We start from the raw sequence: 14,865 nt of genomic DNA on the forward strand, positions 1-14,865 counted from the left end.
CAATAAAATAAATAAAAAAATAAGTCTATCCAAAAAATAAAAAGAACAATGTTGTATTGGTACAAAAACAGATATATGGATGAATGGAACAGAATAGAGCCCAGAAATAAACCTACACACCTACAATCAATCTTCAACAATGCAAATCACAACTACAATGAGGTCAGAATGGCCTCACATTGGTCAGAATGGCCATCATCAAAATATCTACAAATAACAAATGTAGTGTAGAGAACAGTCCTACACTGTTGGTGGGAATGTAAGTCGGTATAGCCACTATGGAGAACAGGATGGAAGTTCCTCAAAAAACTAAGAGCTACCATATGATCCATCAATCCCACTCTTGGGGAGACAAAACTAATTCAAAAAGATACATGCTCCCCTATGTTCATAGCAGCACTGTTGGTAATAGTGAAGACATGCAAACGACCTAAACGTCCATTGATAGAGGAATGGATAAGGAAGACGTACACACATAGGCAATTAGGAATAGGAATATTACTTAGCCATAAAAAAGAACAAAGTAATGCCTTTTGCAGCAGCATGGATAGACCTAGAGATTACCGTAGTAAGTGGAGTGAGAGAAAGACAAATACCCTGTGATATCACTTACATGTGGAGTCTAAAACAATGGCAGAAATGAACGTGCCTACAAAACAGAAACAAACTTACAGACACAGAGAACAGACTGGCTGCCAAGAGCAGGGGGTGGGGGTGGGGGATGGAGAGGGATTGACTGGGGTTTGGGGGTTAGCAGATGCAAACTATTACATTCAGAATTTATAAACAACAAGGTCCTACTGTACAGCACATGGATCTATATCCAATCTCCTGGGAGAAACTATATGGAAAAGACTATTAAAAGACTGTCTATGTGTGTATATGTGTGTGTCACTTTGCTCTACAGTAGAAATTAACACAACATTGTAAATCAATTATAATCAAAAAAAGTAAAAAGTATTCTGAGAGAATGCATGGGAAAGACAAAGTGGAAATGGAAAGGAGGGCAGGACAAAAGAAAGGAAAAAGCGGAGGAAAGTGAGACATACACGTCAGGCGTCAGGGTCGGGGATGCGGGGAGCTTCCACGATTCCTGGCGCCTGGATCTGAGGCAGGACATTGCCGAGAACATCTCGAGCCTCCCTGTGGCCCGCCCGGCCCCCTCAGAGACGCGTGGGGTGCTCCCGGCCCTCCCGCCGCCTCCCTGTGGCCCGCCCGGCCCCCTCAGAGACGCGTGGGGTGCTCCCGGCCCTCCCGCCGCCTCCCTGTGGCCCGCCCGGCCCCCTCAGAGACGCGAGGGGTGCTCCCGGCCCTCCCGCCGCCTCCCTGTGGCCCGCCCGGCCCTCCCGCCGCCTCCCTGTGGCCCGCCCGGCCCCCTCAGAGACGCGTGGGGTGCTCCCGGCCCTCCCGCCGCCTCCCTGTGGCCCGCCCGGCCCCCTCAGAGACGCGAGGGGTGCTCCCGGCCCTCCCGCCGCCTCCCTGTGGCCCGCCCGGCCCCCTCAGAGACGCGTGGGGTGCTCCCGGCCCTCCCGCCGCCTCCCTGTGGCCCGCCCGGCCCCCTCAGAGACGCGTGGGGTGCTCCCGGCCCTCCCGCCGCCTCCCTGTGGCCCGCCCGGCCCCCTCAGAGACGCGTGGGGTGCTCCCGGCCCTCCCGCCGCCTCCCTGTGGCCCGCCCGGCCCCCTCAGAGACGCGTGGGGTGCTCCCGGCCCACCCTCAGCAGTGCGGCTGTGGAGCGCGGGCTGGGCCTCACCTTCTCATGCTTGCGCACCAGCTCGTGCCGCTGAAGGAAGTACTGGTCTTTGAGCTGCTGCTTCACCAGCTGGTGCCTCTCCTGCAGGTGGTGCTCCTCCATCTCCCACAGCGCCGCCTCCCGGTCTGCAGGGGACACAGCACCCAGTGAGGTGCTGCCGGCCAAGCCCCCAGGCCCTCCCCTCCGCTCCGGAGCCAGGTGCTCTCGCACGGCGGCCGGTGATGGTGCCCCCTCATCAGACTGTGTTGGCTGAGCCAACAGCTAGGAATCTCCGCAGCACCTCAGGGATGAGAGCTCCCCGCAGCAGGGTACAGGTGGTGTTTGCACTCTCAGGACGTCAGGAGGCAGAGAAACCAGGGACCTAGGCTAGGACCCGGCCATATCACTAGGCTTTGGGATGGACAAAAAGTTTGCTTCAGGCCCCATCTTCCACCTCTGCCAAATGGCATACCATGGAGGGAGAAACATCCTTGGAAGACACTGTTACATTCTGTCTGCACTGCGCCTGTGCTTCCCTAAAGGGAAGATGGGAAGGGCTCACGTGGAAACCCTATGAAGAAGGTGTGACAGCCTCGTGTCACTATGTCCTACTTGGAAAAATGGTTGGGGCCCTCCACATCCCATCTATGCGTTTTAGAATAGTACCATTTAATGGCATTTTATCACTGGAAGTCCATTAGTACTACAGGGCAGGGAGCTGAGGTCAGATGGAGAACCTCACGCCCTGCAAAACGTAGCTCGTCCTGCTCAGCCCACTGTGAAAGTTCCATTTATTTTGCTTCCCTCCTATCCCATGAAAGCCAGCATCTACCCACAGGACATCGAAACAGTGGTTTGGCTTCCAAACCAATCAGAACCACAGTCCCATAAGTCCCACAGACCATCATGTGATAAGGAAACAAGGGGAACAAACTTTTCTGAAACACCCGTGGCTCTGTTCAGAATGTCGCATTACCAAGGACTCCATTTTGCCTGGTCCACACTAAGTACTGAGGGGCGCATACCGTTTAAGTGCCCTGGCCATCGGAGTCCTGGCTGCAGTCCCCAGTATAATAATGAGCCAGAAACAGCACTTGTGTATCAGTCCTGTGTTTACATCTGTCCGACAGACAGGGACCATTAGGTCCACAGCCCACAGGCACCAAAGTCCAATTTCCACTCATCCAGCTGTTGTAAATGCAGTTCAGACAACAGACTTCTAGCCATTTGGAGCCTGCTTGCTTTCCATACCCCGTAAAATTGTAGCCAACATCTGCTGGCCATAAATAAGAGAGCCTGGGGGCTATATAAAGACCGCAAGCCCTGCGTCCTCCAGAGCGCCCCACCCAGAGCCTCCCCAGCGGAGCTCCCCACGCTGAAGGCCGTCACCCAGACACACGAGCTCCCCGCCTCGAGGCCCGTCTTCCCCGGGAGCCCCTCGCCCCCTCCCCCGGGGCGGTGACCCGCCCTGTTGTCTCTGGACAGTCTCGTGCTGGGAGGGGCCTGCCAGCACCAAACCTGCCCAAACCCCACCCCACCGGGGGACCCAAGAGCATGGCTGCGAGAGCAGGTCTGCATCCAGGCCCGCCGGGCAACTCTGGCCAAAGCGCAGCCGCTCTCCAAGCCTCGGTCTCCTCACCTCTAAGAACCGGCAAACGGCAGGGTCTGCCGTGTGGACTTCAGGACACGACGTGATGCAGGCACAGGGGAAGGCACACGGCTTGGCAGAGGAGGCGCCCCAGACGTGACGGCTGCTCTGAGGGGCTCTGATTCTGTCCCCACCTCGTCACCCCGCTGACCGGCTCACTGATTTATTACTACAGTTTCCACCCATTCTACGACGCTTCTGTTTCTCCTTCCTTGCTCGACATGCGCCAGCATCTTAAATCGTGTCATTGGTGGTGGTGTCCCGGCCTCAGTCTTGACCTCACTGGGGGCTTCCCTCCTGTTTCACCACGAGGCGGACTCTGGTCTTAGGGTCCCGCCCAGGGCTGGGGCGCCCCTTCAGGCCCGACGCGCGCCCCGCTGGGCACCCACCTCGGAGGAGCTCCTGCTTCCGCGTGAGGCACTCGCGCTCCTTGTCGCAGATCTCCCGCCTGTTGTCGGCCGTGATCCTCTTCATTGCCAGCTCCAGGTCTTCCTTCTGCTTGGCCACGAACTCCCGGTCCTGTGAAGGTCGGGTACTTAGAATTTTAGGTGTAAGAATTCCCTGGCCGTCCAGTGGCCAGGACTCCACTCCCCTCTGCCAAGGGCCGGGGTGCAATCCTGCTCAGGGAACCAAAGTCCCACAAGACACATGGCACGGCCAAAAAAATTTCCCATAAAAAATGTATGAAATTATTCATATCAATGTATGACAAAACCCACTGGAAAAAAATTTATAAAATTTTAAGTGTGTTTTTGGTTTTGTTGTTATTTTCTTAGAGATACATATTGAGGTACTTACAAGTGAAATGATATGAGGTCTAGGATTCAATTCAAAATAACACAGTAGAGAGGGGAAGTGAGTAGACAGGACTTGATAATTACTGAGATCAGGTGATATGTATATGGGGGTGGTGGTTGTTCAGCCACACAGTCATAGCCAACTCTTTAGGTTATTATATTATTATACCTATTTTTGCCTATGTTTTTAATTTTCCTTAATAAAGAGTAAAAGCTACTATATATGACATAGATAACCAACAAGGACCCACTGTATAGCACAGAGAACGATACTCAGTATTTTGTAATAACCTGCAAGGGAAAAGAATCTGAAATATATATATACATATATATATATCTGAATCACTATGCTGTATACTTAAAACTAACACAACATTGTATACTTCAATAAAAAATACTAAATTAAAAAATTTAAAACTTAAGGAAACATGTTAAGAAACTAAAATTTGCACTAATGTTATCACTCATTGCTAGCAGCTGGTTTTGGTACATTTATATAAATGTATCTATATCTGTTGTTTCACAAAAATTACATTTAAAGACTTGAAAAAAAAAAAGACTTGAAGAGGTACTTATACACCCATACTCATAGCCCAACAGCCAGGGGATTGGAAACAACTCAAGTGTCCATAAACAGATAAATAAACACAATGTGGTATATACATACAGTGAAATATTATTCAGGCTTTAAATGGCAGGAAATTCCTATACATGCTACAACATGGATGAACCTTGAGGATGTGGTAAGTGAAGTAAACCAGACACAAAAGGGTAAATAATGTACAATTCCATTTATATGAGGTCAAATTTATAGAATGGTGGTCGTCAGGGACTGGAGGGAGGGTATCGTGGGGAGTTCTTGTTTAATGGGTACAGAGTTTCTGATGTGAAAGATAAAGAGTTCTGGAGATGGATCGTGGTAATGGTAATGCACAATGATGTTAATGTTCTTAGAATCATTTAAACATGGGTAAGATATCAAATTTCATATTTGACCACAATTTAAAAAATTATTAAAAAGCCTTTCCATGTCATAATGTAACCTTCTATCAAAAATACATTTTAATGGCTGAATACATTTCATGGTATAATTGCACCCTAACTTATCAAACCAATACATAACAGGTTGTGTATAGATCTTCTTTTAGATACTGCTGCTCTTCACATTCTGGTAGCTAAATGTCCTTGAGCCTCTGTGATGACTCATCTGTAAGATCAGCCCTAGAAGCAGAAAATCTAGGCCAAAAGATGGATTTTTGGGGCTCTTGATACATTTTTGAGGCTCTTGATGCAATTGCCAGAGTGGTTTCCAAGGGCCAATCTGCTCTCCCTCTCAGGGAAGGAGGGCCTGTCTCCCCACCACTCCCCAGCCCTGCATTCTTCCTCTAATCACAGCATCAAGGGACAGGTTGTAGGAAAGCAGGAGAGTCTGGAGTCAGATTCAGTTTAAGGCCTCGGACCCCACATTAACTGTGCGCTGTCGACTCTCTGAGCCCTAGTTTCTTCCTCTGTAAAGGGAAAAACAAACAGCACCTATCCTGGCAAGCCGTGAACACTAAACTAGGTAATGTATTAATACAAATACATTTGTAATGGTAGACTCTAATTTTCTTTCATTTGGGGACAGAGGAAGAGGGAGAAGATGCGAGCATGAAGTGGCAAGAAGGCTGGTGAGGTTGGAGCAGAGGGGACTGCGTTCAGCTGGGAGAGGCGGAAGGGAACCAGACCTACAGGGCCTTGAAAGCACATGGGAAGGCTGATCTGATCAGATGGGTAAAGTGAAGGTTTATCCATACGAAGGGCTTAAAGGGCTTTGTGGGGAGGGTGTCATGATCAGATCTGGATCAGATTTGGAATTCACGTTGATCACACTAACTGGTGTGAAAGAAAGAGCTGCAAGAGCTTCAGGAAAATGAGCTGGGAGGTTACTGAGTAGTCCAGGCAAAAGGCGATAGGCTCGGGGGTCACAGAGATGCTGACAACTTGATGGATCCAGAGAGAGTTTGGAGATTTAAAAAAAAATCCAAACTCTGAGAAGTGATGAAGAACTGAGGGAAAAGAGGCACCAGGAATGACAAGGCCTCTGGTCTCACAATTCAATGGAGGGCGGTGACCCCTCGGAACATGGGAACAGGACGAGGTCTGGGAGGTCTGGACTTGATGTCTTTGAGACTCCAAGTGGGCAGATGGATATACTGGGTTGGTCAAGGAGATGTGATGTACAAACAACCATAAAACAAGGCAGGAGGTGCTAAAGGCTTTGGGAGAGATGGAAATAAATGTCTGGTGTCTCGCAGAGATGGGAGAGCTCACTTCCAGCTGGAGTGAGCGTGATCCAGGAAGGCTGCATGGGAGAGGTGATAAAAGGGATAGCCAGGATAATCTGACTTAGATATTCAGAATGAGGGATACGGGGGTCTCCCAGGTGCCTGCCATGAGACAAGTGCTCCGGCCTGGTGCACTGGGAAGACCCAGAGGAATTGGGTGGAGAGGGAGGTGGGAGGGGGGATCGGGATGGGGAATACATGTAACTCCATGGCTGATTCATGTCAATGTATGACAAAACCCACTGCAATGTTGTGAAGTAATTAGCCTCCAACTAATAAAAATAAATGAAAAAAAAAAAAAAAAAGAATCTGCCTGCCAAAGCTGGAGACTCAGGTTCGATCCCTGGGTCGTGAAGATCCCCTGAAAAGGAAATGGCAACCCACTCCAGTATTCTGGGAAATCCCATGAACAGAGGAGCCTGGTGGCCTACAGTCTGTGGGGTTGCCGAAGAGTTGGACATGACTGAGCACAAGCAAGACTAGAGACAGGTGAATATTCAAGGGGCAGGGCACGGACACAGACACAGAAAGTCTTGAGGCACCACTCACGGTCTCTCCAACCCCTCCAACTCCCCAGCTGAGGGACAAGGACTCACGAGAAGCTGCTTTTTCTGAGCGTGCTCCTCCATCTTCTGCTTCATGCTCTCCTTCCGCTGCTGCCTGGGGAGCTTCTCCACCTCATTCTTCACCTGCACCAGAAATAGCAGAGGATTGCTGGGTCAGGGCACCTCCTCACACTTCACACAAAACAACCCTGCAATCCCGGAGCTCCTGGGCCAGGGAGCCTGAAGACAAGGCCCAGCTTTCTAGGCACTAGCCCCCACCTGCTCTCCACCCTAGTACAGAGGGCACCCCCTGGCCACCAGTCTCCAGTTTCCAGACTCCCCCAGAGCAGATAAGTGCCGTTTTTGCTCTTTGGTATCCATGCCCCTTCTTTTGATGATAGTATCTCAGTTTCATTTAGGGCAGTGTTTCTCACCTCCTTTTAAACTGTTGTCCCCTCAGAAGCCCTTTTCAACATTTTTTCATAGTTACCCACCTCCATGAAATGTTAATCCCACAAATAACACTGTCAATCTGTTAAACCATATAATATCTAAGATGTTTTTAATTCCTTGGGGGTGATATCACCCTGGCTGAGAACGAATGTTTTAAGTAGTTCCCACTCAGTGTCTGAGGGTCAGGTATAACTGATGCCTGAACCCCAACTGACCCCAGGCTAAGCATAAGATCAAGGCTGTCTGTCAGCATATTCCATGCCTTGGCATCAGAGACTGGTTCAGAGATGAGCAAGCAGTCCTCGTCGGGCTAGTGACAGCTTCAAGATGTTTGCTAAACTATTGGGGAAAGCCACTCTCTGTCCTTTGGGGTTGCTGATCTGAGAGGATGTAGGTCATGGTGGGCCACTCTGGAGGGATCCGCCCGAGACAGAATCAACTCAGGGAAGCAATGTTAAGAGATGAGGGAAGTGACATTTCTGGCTTCCTGGTCAGAGGCTAACAGTATTCTCAAACCAGCCAGAAGTGGGTTTCTGTCTTTGATAACAGAAGAAAGAGAAGAGAGTCATGACACTTCTCTGTAAGGAACCTAGATTTCCTCAGACAGTTTTCTGTGAATAACTCATATCTTTACAGGTACCTGATATCTCAAAACACACACGCACTGACAGGTTCCTTAGGAGCAGTGACTGAGGGTAAAAATACTGTCTGTGATTTTAAAAAGAGCATTTCAGGAGAGTTCTGCTTCTGACACAATGAGGTAAGTCAATACAACCTCTCTTTCCTGCTGAATACAATGAAAAAATCTGGATAAAATACAAAAAGCAACTACCTGAGGACTCTGAGAAGTAAACAAAAGAAGGTGACTATGAAAGGAAGTCAAGACTTATAGAAGGGCTGGTATTGGGGGTGAGTTTCCTGGTTTCTCTTTTTCCTTTTGCTCTCCTAGCTTTGCCCCAATCCTGGACAGTGATGCTGTGAAAAAGTAGGTAAAACCCTAACAAACCTCATGTTTCTGGCCAGAGAACCAGGCAATGGTCAATAAAATTAACAAACCTTGAGCCAGATTGACAAAGGAGGAGGAAGAAGATGAGAGGGAAAAGGAGGCAGGAGAGAAAGAGGATACTACAACACAAACTACCATATGAAGAGGGGAAGAGAAATCACCACAGATCCTACAGTCATTAAAAGGATACCAAGGGAATACCATGAACAGCTTTATGTCAATAAATTCAGCCCATTAGGTGAAACAGACAAATTGCTTGAAAGAAAGTACCAAAGTACATTCAAGAAGAAACAAATAACTAAAACCAGAGCAACATTAAAAGAAAACCACAGACCAATATCTTTTCAATGAATACAGACTCAAAAATCCTCACCAAAATAATAGCAAACTCAATCTAGTAATATATCAAAAGGAAAATACATAATGACCAAGTGGGCTTTATCCCAGGAATGTAAAGCTCATTCAATATGTGAGAATCAGTCAATATAATTCACAATATCAGTACACTAAAGAAGAAAAACTATATGATCATACCAATATCAATAGGAAAACTATTTGATAAAATTCAACATCCATTCATGACAAAATCTATTAGCACACTAGAAGTAGAAGAGAACTTCCTTAATCTGAAAGACAGCATCTACAAAAACCTTAATGCTAACATCATACTTAACTATAAAAGACTAAATGTTTTCCCCTTAAGACTGGGAACAAGGCAAAGATGTCCACTTTACTATTCCTGTTTAACATCCCACTACAGGTCCTTGCCAGCATGATAAAGAAAGAAAAATAAACAAAAAATATATAGATTAAAAAGAGAAATATGATAAACAATAAGGTCCTAGTGTATAGCACAGGGAACTACATTCAATACCCTGTAATAAACCATGATAGAAAAGAATATGGGCTTCCCTTATGGCTTTGACCCCTGTGGGTTTGACCCCTGGGTTGGGAAGATCCCCTGGAGAAGGGAAAGGCTACCCACTCCAATATTCTGGCCTGGATAATTCCATGAAGTATATAGTCCATGGGGTCGCAAAGGATATGAGAGAATATATATTTATGTATAACTGATTCACTTTTCTGTACAGCAGAAATTAACACAACATGCTAAGTCAACTATACTTCAATAAAAAATTTTTAAATAAAATAAAAAGGAAGAAATAAAACTGTTTGCAAAATTGTTGTCTATGTGGAAAAATCACAAGTCTATTTTTTTTCAAAAGTCCTAGAACTGATGAGTTTAAGGGAGATCAATATACAGGGCTCAATATACCAGTATTTTCCTATACTCTAGCTTTGACATTAGAAATTGACATCAAAAAATAGTACCTTGTACAATAACACAAAAAATGAACTAAATATAATTCTAACAAAATATATGCTGAATTTGTATGCTGAAAACTATAAAACACTAAGGAAGGATGTTAAAGAAGAGCTAAATGAATGGATAGATTATGTTCGTAGAAAGGAAGGTTCAATATTGTTCCGATTCCATTCTCCCTAAATTGATACATGAATTCAACTCAATCTCAATCAAAAATTTCATCAGATATTTTTACAGAAATCAATAAACTGATTCTAAGATACATATGAATGGGCAAAGGAATTAGAATAACCAAAATAATTTTGGAAAAAAGGAATAAAGTTGGAGGACTTACACTACCTGATTTACTGTAAAAATATATTTATCAAGACATTGTAGAATTGGTGAAAGGTAGACAAATAGATCAATGGACCTGCATATAGTCCAGTTACAGACACACAGAATATATGGTCAATTGATTTTGCATAAAGATGCAAAGGCAGATCAATGGAGAAAGGATAGTCCTTTCAGCAAATGGTGCTAGAAAACTGGACATCCATAGGCAAAATCAACACTAATAACAGTGAATCTCACCCACACATTACACATCTAATGTAACACTTAAAAGTGTAAAACATCTGAAAGAAAGCATGACCCTGAGCTGTGCAAAGGTAGCTTAGATACGCCAGTAAACACACAATCTGTAAAAGAAAAAATGATAAAGTAGACATCATCAGAGTACGTACTTCTGCTTTATGCAAGACACTGTTAGAAGAACCAAAAGACAAGCCACAGACTGGGAGCAAACATTTGCAAAATATGTAACTGACAAGGACTGTATCCAGAATGTAAAAAAAACTGTCAGAATTCAGTAATAAAAAAATAAAGAAATCACCCAGCTAAACAAATGAGTGAAAGATTTAAATAGGACCTTGTCAAAAAAGATATATAGACAGCAAATAAGCACATGAAAAGATATTCAACATTAGTCATTAATGAAACACAAATAAAAAGTCACAATGCAATATCACTTCCTATCAGAATGGCAAAAATAGAAAAAATCAAACTAATGATTCCAAGCGCTGGTTATGACGTGGAGCAACTGGAACTCACGTGTTGTTCTGGACATGTAAAATAATACAGACTCTTTTGTAAAAGTTTGGCAGCCTCTCCTAAAATTAAATGTACATTTAACATATGACCCCAAGACCCTACCAGCTATTGTTTATCGTCTCTTCTTTCAATTCTCTGGTGTTTTCTTTCATGGCTTTAGGTCTGTAATCCAAATCCTGCCCCTGTATTCTTTAGCTTTAACAGTCTTTGATTAGGGTTTCTCAGCCTTGGCACTTTTGACTTTTGGAGCCAAATAATTCTTTGTTGTGGGGGTTTCCCATGTACTATAGAATGTTAATAGCATCTCTAACCTTAGATGCTATAACACCTTCTCCCCAGTGATGACAACCAAAAATGTTTCTAGATATTGCGAAATGTTCTCGGGGCAGCGGCAGAGGGAGGGGCGGGGAGGACATGGGATGGGCAAAAAGAGTCCCTGGTTGAGAACCACTGTCACACTACTGTCTTAGACATCCTCATAAGATATCTCAAAAATTGCATGTGTGTCACTTCACCGTCAATATCCAAAGGCTCCCCTGGACATATGGTACATAATGATAATTTAGCACCTGTCTAGAGTTTGTCAAAATGCCACTGACAGCCCCATTCAAGGCAGAATACAATTGAAAAGACCCACTAGCTTAGAAGGGTGCTTTTCAAGCTTGATGAAGTGGTTTTCCAGGACAGATGAGAAGCAGCAGTTTAGAAAAGGGTCTGGAGCTTTATGCTAAAGGCACTGAACACTGTAAGAAGTGTTACCCCACTGCCAGTGGAGGGAGAAAGCAAAAGAACATTCAGAGTAGAGTCGCATGGGGTCACTTGGCAAAGGGGCACTTGGACTTACTCATAAGAAGCCCCTGAGGGTAGGGATGTACCAGCACCACTCTGACTGAGGGCGATAAAGACAGGCTCTCTACTCAATGTCAGATATCCTGCTTTCTGATCCAACTGCCCATCTTTGGAACAGTCCCTGGACTTGTTTCCCATTCTCTCATCAGAAAAAATTATCTGGCTTTTAATCAAAATTCCCAGGGTCCTTCCAGGAGTATAACGCTGTGGTATTATAGAGATCCAAACTATTTAAGAAGTAGTTAAATTATGTTTAATGAGTTTTGCCTAGGAAGGCAAGGAAACAGAGTTCTGGAAAGATTTCCTTTAAGACTGAGTCTGTTTTCACATTTAGGAGGTCTAAGAAGTAAGTTACAATTGTCAACTGAGTTTCTCACAGATATTAAATGTACTGTGTGTACGGGCAATGAGAAGCAGACCACCAGTTCCATCCTCACAAAATATATTTATTATATTTCTATGCACAGACATACACAGTGCTGGGTTTAATTACTTGAAACAACAATGAAGAATAAATATGTCCCCATTCAACTGGCTTACTAATACTGATTTTTTCCTATATGCATACCTCCTAAGTGCATGAAGGTCATTAGCATGATAAATATTTCATAATAACTGCTGTAACCATGAAAGAGGCCCCAGGAGGCATCTCAAGTTTTACCCTCTGTTATTTTTGTATGTTTTCTATGCCTGGGATCAAATCATGACCAGCTTTCTCACAATCAGTGGGTTGTAGGGAAATGGACAGGGTGAACCCTGCCTTGCTCTGAACTGGTTAAACAAAAGTCCACACTGGGACTTCTCTGGAGGTCCAGTGATAAAGAATCCACGTGCCAATGCAGCGGACCCAGGTTTGATCACCAGTCTGGGAAGATAAGCTCGTGTGCCACAACTATGCAGCCGGTAGTCGAGAGCCCATGAGCTACAGCCGCTGAGCCCACACGGCACCCCACAGGAGCCCCGCACCTGGACCCTGTGCTCTGTGGCCAGAGCAGCCCCCACAAACACAGGCCCGGGCACCGCAGCAGAGAGCAGCCCCCACAAACACAGGCACCGCAGCAGAGAGCAGCCCCCACCCGCTGCAACTGCAGAAAGCCCACACACAGCGATAAACACCCAGCATGGCCAGAAATAAAGGAAAGACAGACTTCTTCTTTAGAAAGTCCACTCAGACCTGTGTGGTGCCCCTCGCCAGCATCCACGTGTGGGTTTCTCTGATGCAGCACTGGGCTGGCTAATGCACCCACCGATATTTCAGAGTCTGCTCCCCTGGGCGTCCTACCCATTCCCACTTTCGTCCCTCACCCCTGCTGGTGCAGCCTAACCACCAATCCAAGGGCCATGGGCAGGCCATCTCTACCCAAGCCTGCCATTCCTACTGGGCTTCACCTGCACAGAGGTGACCTTTGCAGTCAAAGAAGGCCTTCTGACTATGGAGTAGGCCATGGCAGGATACGGAATCCTGGGACACTTTGGGGGTGTTCCGTGAAGCACAGCCTTTCACTGGTCCCACCAGCAGGAATCCTTAGACCTAACAATGATAATGGTAAGCATGACCCGAGGGGCCACCGTGCAGTAAGTGCTTACGAGGTGCCTGGTGCCAGGCCAGCATTGCCATTTAGTCTATATCTCAAACAGCTTCCCGAGCGATCCTGTCATCACCTGCTTTCCCTTCTAAAGCAGAGCTCTCCTTATCTTCTCTAGTTAACCAGCCTATCTGCTCTCACAGCAAGTATTACTATGTAATGGGCAACAGTTTTATTTATTTAGTACTGTACTTTGTTTCTCTAGCTTCCCTGGAAATTAACAAACTCCTTGAGGGACCCTATCTATTTTGCTCATTAGTGTCCCTGGTACCCCATTCAATGCCACACAGGTAGGCACTCAACACAACAGCCCCTGAATAACTCTCACTGTGACAGAAGACAGCCAGAACTCAGGCAGTAACTCCAGAATATCACTGGTTTGGTTCCAGACAACCACAATAAGGTGAAGATTGCAATGAAGCAAGTCCCGTGAATTTTCTGGTTTCTCAGTACATAGGAAAAGTTACATGTACAATATATTGTAGTCTGTTAAGTGTGTAATAGCATGCCTTAAAAAACTGTATATAACGTAAACATGTTTTATTGCTAAAAAATGCTAGTCATCATCTCAGCCTTCAGCGAATTGTAATCCTTCTGCAAAAATAACCACCACCAATCACCATGGCAAATATAATGATAAAGTCTGAAATATGCAAGCATTACCAAAATGTGACACAGATAGGAAGTGAGCAAATGCTGTTGGAAAAAATGGTACAGAAAGACTTGCTCGTGGCAGGGTTGCCACAAACCTTCAATTTGTACAAAGAAGACACAACATCTGCTAAGTGCAATAAAACAAGGTCTGCCTGTAGCTTGTCCAAAGCCTAGCATTTAGCTTTGAGCCACAGTGCCAAAGACTTGGAAACAAGCCTGCCTCCCAAGCCTGTGTTCCCAGCACTGGGGCTGTGGAAGTGTTTAGTATCAGCCCCTCCCCTCCCCAACCCCCACATATCTCTGTCCACAAGCCCATCTCTCAGCAGGAGGTTCAGGACCAGAGTAAGTCAAGGCCTTTGGAAGGAAAACTATGACAACCTAGACAGCGGGTTAAAAAGCAGAGACATCACTTTGCTGACAAAGATTCATATAGTTAGAGCTATGGTTTTTCCAGTAATCATGCATGGATGTGAGAATTAGATCATAAAGAAGGCTGAGCATTGAAGAATTGATGCTTTTAAACTGCAGTGCTGGAGAAGACTCATGAGAGTCCCTTGGACTGCAAGGAGATCAAACCAGTCAATCCTAAAGGAAATCAGTCCCAAATATTAATTGGAAGGACCGATGCTGAAGCTGAAATGAAGGTCCAATACTTTGGCCACCTGATGCAAAGAGCCGACTCACTGGAAAAGACCCTGATGCTAGGAAAGATTGAAGGCAGGAGGAGAAGGGGACGATAGAGGATGAGATGGTTGGATGGCATCACCAACTCAATGGACATGAATTTGAACAAACTCCGGGAGATCGTGGAGGACAGAGAAGACTGGTGCGCTACAGTCCATGGGGTTGCA

The 14,865-nt window shown here is 45.8% G+C and overlaps 1 protein-coding gene across 1 annotated transcript in view; it reads right to left on the reverse strand.

The window, feature by feature from the left end:
• Window positions 1–14,865, reverse strand: part of STK10 (serine/threonine kinase 10) — a 122,719-nt gene that overhangs the window by 10,721 nt on the left and 97,133 nt on the right. Inside the window, exons 13-15 of the mRNA XM_061129457.1 lie at window positions 7,099–7,191; window positions 3,768–3,897; window positions 1,752–1,876 (exon numbers count right to left, since the gene is read on the reverse strand). Of these exons, the coding sequence (XP_060985440.1) occupies window positions 1,752–1,876; window positions 3,768–3,897; window positions 7,099–7,191 (348 nt within the window). The remainder of the gene's footprint in view (window positions 1–1,751; window positions 1,877–3,767; window positions 3,898–7,098; window positions 7,192–14,865) is intronic.

Source organism: Dama dama, chromosome 25 (genome assembly GCF_033118175.1).
Source record: "Dama dama isolate Ldn47 chromosome 25, ASM3311817v1, whole genome shotgun sequence".
Taxonomy (NCBI): Eukaryota; Metazoa; Chordata; class Mammalia; order Artiodactyla; family Cervidae; genus Dama; species Dama dama.